Source organism: Aplysia californica, unplaced genomic scaffold (genome assembly GCF_000002075.1).
Source record: "Aplysia californica isolate F4 #8 unplaced genomic scaffold, AplCal3.0 scaffold00658, whole genome shotgun sequence".
Taxonomy (NCBI): domain Eukaryota; kingdom Metazoa; phylum Mollusca; class Gastropoda; order Aplysiida; family Aplysiidae; genus Aplysia; species Aplysia californica.
The window spans coordinates 6,549-11,548 of NW_004797928.1; the positions used below are offsets into that span (position 1 = coordinate 6,549).

A 5,000-nucleotide genomic window follows, 5' to 3' on the forward strand; every position below is an offset into this window, starting at 1 on the left:
GATAGATAGATAGATAGATAGATAGATAGATAGATTAGATAGATAGATAGATAGATTACCACCGGGACAGGGGGTGAGAACGCAGTAAACGGGGTTGCCATTCGTAAAGTGGTGTCTAAAAATAGACATTTGGTATAATGGAGTCAGTTACTTTAGTTGCTTCTTCTTTAATTAATAGTGTGGGTAAAAAGAAGTAAGTGGTCTGAAAGCATCTTTTCATTGTTGTTGCTCATAAAGGAAAAAAGAAACCTTTTGGAACGTTTTTCGAAATGTATAATATTATTATTATTTGCCCATATACTTTGACATAAAATCTGCGTTTATTGCGTAGCAACTTAATAGCAATTCTCAGTGTATTTGCTGTAAATATCAGTGTGTAAGATGTCTAAGCAAAGTGTACCACTACTGCCTTTGCTGGAAGCAATTAGATTGTTATGGTAATTAAAGTTCTGGAATGTAAGTAGTTTTATGAAAGAGCAAAAATATCGTACAGACCAAAGGTGCGTCTTTATCAACAGCATCAAAAATCAGACACGAATTCATTTCTTGTCAAGGTAAGATTTCAAATTATTTATTTTCCGACTTACTTTTTCATTTCAATTCTTTATTTTTTTGTCTCCCCTTTTTGTAACTTTCCCCCATTTCTTCGCCTCTGACATTTTAACACTCTCTGTAATGAGCGTTTTGTTTTTCGTTTTCTGTTTCCCATCGCTTCATAGTACATTACTGACTGCACCCCATTATATTGAAGAGCAGTTACACTGGAGTTAGACCTGATCGCTACTAGAATTTATTTATCCACTATTATTTACATGTACATCTTTTTACTTCTACAAGAAAATATGGAAGCACAATTTCACATAAACTGGAAATTTAGTACAGTAAAGGTAACTCACTGACTCATATTAATTTAGCACTATTGATCTTGCACTCACACGTAATAATATTATTTATTCCTTGTTTGATACACTACTAGCTATATTTATTGGTTCATTCACCTTTACACTTAACGGTGTAAAATCATTTATTTTACTTTTATTAATTTGCTAGAAGGGGTCATGAAGCAGTTCTGTCACACATTTCACGGTTTCCGTAGACAGTACCAAGGTTTATTAATTTATTTTTATAGTATTTATATTATGTATTTATTTAGTTATTTATAATGTTCTATTGGACAAGGAGGTGAGGGTCCACGGTGTATTTTAATGTTGGGGTAATTCGTAAGAATTACAATGTTGAAAAAAAATTAGAATTAATTATTTAATGTTAATAAATTATCAAAGAATGTAATAATTTGGGAAATCCGAGGCATAAATTAAGAGTGCAGATATACTAATAATGAAGAGTACAAGTTATTTATTCTATAAACATGTGTCGAAAGACCAGTGGGTATTTTCCTCTCCCCCCCCCCAATCTCTCTCTCTCTCTCTCTCTCTCTCTCTCTCTCTCTCTCTCTCTCTCTCTCTCTCTCTCTCTCTCTCTCTCTGTGTCTCTCTCTCCCTCGCTCTCTCTCCTCCCTCTCGCTCTCTCTCTCTCGCTCTCTCTCTCTCACACACACACACACACACACACACACACACACACCAAACACATACACACACACGCGCACACAGAGCATACACATACATACACACACACACACACACAATACACACATTCTTAACGCTTCCTCACAGTTGTTTTCTACTTCTGTTGTCAATGTCCAGTTTTATTATTTTTTTTCCAATGCTATAAGGTATTAAACAATATTCAAACTACTCAGCTGCTAATCCACTATTTCTAGTTGAACGCACTGTAAGGGGCTTATTTCGCGTTCAGTTGAAACTGACAATGATTGTCCCTCATCTTTGTTTATAAGAAAACAATACTTGATTCAATCTTCTTTAAAAGTACGTTTAGTGATCTTCAAAATCCACAAAGAAAAGGTCATCCGCGAGAGAGAACGTTAATTTTGTTCTGAATCGAAAGACCCATTATATTAACGATGAAACATAGTTTTTTTCTCTAAATTTGTACACGAAAATTGCATTGTCTGGGGGCAGCAAGCTATAGCAGTCTGGTCGACGAGCGATACAAAATATTTTTTAAAAATCAGACTTAATTCTTGGTGACTAGAAAAGAACAGTCTGTATCCCATCGACGATTGCATCATATATTTTATCTTATAAAACAAAAAGGCCAAAGACCTGTCAGTTTTAACTGGACCTGTGATATCCCCTTTGCGTATTTTGGAATAATAAAAACAGAGCTACAAAGACACGCGCCAGTACCTAATAATGTTTTCTCAATTATTACAAAATTAACTTTAGATATTATACTGCCTGGAATGATTGAAATGAAAGAGATGGTAATACTTAATTTCACTAATACAAATTAAGAGGTGGTGGAACACCTGAAGGCTATTTCAGCTATTACAGACCCTGGAGAGCCCATATTTGCTGTGGGACATCATGTATCATTGGGGATTTAAAATATATTGTTTAAAAAGTCAATATGGTTCGTTTGCTTTGGAAACTGTGGACATATTGGATTTTGTTTACCTATAATGCCTTTAGATATAATGCCAGCAATGTTTGAGACAAATGAGATACTGTCTATTTCTGCCAGTGCCTGTAGTGATTGGGTTATTGTGTGTGCACGGATCTATTGGCTTTTAAACGTAGTCACTTCCGAGATCTCTTGCGGTTGCCTTTTCTTCTGCACGATTTCTCAAGCCTAACGCTTCTGAGTGATTACTACCAAGGTAGTAGCATTAAAATTGAGTATAAAGATTCGTATAGCCTATCTTCAAAGTGAAGTCTGTGGACTTTCTTTTTCTTAATGGTCAAAACGTTTTTTGTGTGTTTGCTTTACTTGTTTTTTCCCTTTCAACAATTGGTAAGTCAGACAACTAGGGTATGAATGAAATGCAAGTTGGGATTATGCTGTAGCCTGTCATGGCTCACTTTCCTTAATTAACAAATTATAAGTGACATTTCCACAGCCCAAAACAGGTTTATTTGCTTTGTCTTACAGTGGAGATATCTGAAATCGGAACTGCTATTAGTATGGAAAAGGGTTTTTGTCTCGAGTATCATTTTTCAGTTATAGTTCTTTCTCCCATTCCTTTTCATTTACACTTTTCTGACCCCATCTTTTTGCCTTCAGTTTCTCAAGTACCGAATGTTTCTCGCTCCCAACAAATGTCAATGACCTTGAGTGGATCTACTTTGATGTTTGTAAAACACGCTCTTGTCATTTTCCTTGTGATCTGCGTACATTGTTTTGGTGTGCCCCATGTCGTGTTGTCGTTTGCAATGATGACCCATTCACCATTACCTCCTTTCCACCCCCCAACCACCCCCATTCATGTGACCTTGACTCTGGTAACCTCATTTGACCCTTCTATCCTTCTTTGAACCCTTCACTCCATCGACCCTTCCCGACCCGATGACCTGATCCCTGAATTATTGCCTTGACCCCTGAATGACCCCTCTCCCAGTTCGGCGCCGTCATGCGCTGCCCGGTGACCAAGTTCATCACGCACACTACGTCACACATGTGCTTCCTCATCCTTCTGGCTGCTGCTACGTTCCGCATCACGGAGTCCAACGTCGCCATTACGCACACAGGTAGGTCAGTCCCAGCTACAGAACTCTACACAGAATCCTGTGGTCCCAGCTCAACTGAGAGTCCGGAACAGACTAGTTGGCTAAGTCAGACTGTAGGTGGTTGGTGGGTGCTCAGATGTGGTTTGCTTATTCTTTCCAATCAAACATCTATCGTCCTTATCTCTCTTTCTTCTTTTCTATGTTTGTATGTTTGTTACTCTCTTGTAACAGCTCTAATCTTCTGGCGCTCATATGACCTTATGCAGTTGTGAGCGCCGTAAAACCTTTACTAAAACTAAATATTGTCAGACTTCTAGCTTCATGTCGAAACAAAACAAAAAATCGACAAAAACTTCAAAATAAGAGGCAAAATGCCTGTTTCTTTTATTTCACTATTTCGATGAGCGCCTAGTTTCCCCATGATGCCCCACACATGGTATAGGTTTAACGCCTCTATCAACACTATAAGGTTATTTAAGCGACGGGATCTCCGAGTTTAACGTCCATCTCCGAATGGACGGAGCCAAATGGGAAATATGTGTAAAGTGCCTTTCCCAAGTACGCAACATCGGACTGAGCTGAGGCTCGAACCCCTGAACCCACAATCTCACGATAGCGAGTCTGGTAGTCTGACTACTTGGCTACTGACGCCACCACTGCTGTTTGCTTCACGAATTTTTTAAATATTTTTTTTTCTCGGGTATCACTTTTCAGTCATTGTTCTTTTATCTCATTAATGTTTATTTACACATTTCAGACCCTTCTTTTCTCCATTCTGTTTCTCAAGTACCGAATGTTTTTCGCTCCTTACAAATATCAAAATGACCTTGTCTATCGCAGATATGACACTTGATGATGATGATGATGATGATGATGGAGATATTTCCGATATTGTCCAAACCACACCAATACGTAACTTATAGTGAACACTTTGTTGCTGTGGCGTCATCACTCATTTATTTTTTTCTCAAATACTATGTTCCTGATGAAGCCTTATTGGCGAAACGTTAAACTGTGAAAAATATATATTTTTTGGAAATACAACAAGGTCTTAACTGTTTTAATACCTTCTTTATACAATGATGATGATGATGATGATGATGATGATGATGATGATGATGATGATGATGATGAATGATACGTTAACATAATTACCACAAATGTTAAACCTCCCCCAGATTTGTCACTGATCTCAAACAAAACAACAACAACAACACTTGCCTAAATGTTCTGTCACGTGCGACAAAAGCGACAAAAGCGACAAAATTGTCTCCTTTTGCGCGGCGCGACTGGCTAAACCCTCGAGCTCTGGTAGTTCAAAGAAGAGAGATATTGGCAAATTTTAATGTCAATATGTACAAGGAAGTACAAAGTCCTTCAGTTGGAGATCTATGAGCCGCTGACATTGTT

General features: G+C 37.7%; 1 protein-coding gene across 1 annotated transcript in view; it reads left to right on the plus strand.

The window, feature by feature from the left end:
* LOC101855595 overlaps nucleotides 1-5,000 on the plus strand; it is a gene marked incomplete at its 5' end in the record, with an annotated part of 44,985 nt that overhangs the window by 2,418 nt on the left and 37,567 nt on the right. The window contains one exon of the mRNA XM_013087912.2: nucleotides 3,482-3,611. Within this exon, the coding sequence (XP_012943366.1) occupies nucleotides 3,482-3,611 (130 nt within the window). The remainder of the gene's footprint in view (nucleotides 1-3,481; nucleotides 3,612-5,000) is intronic.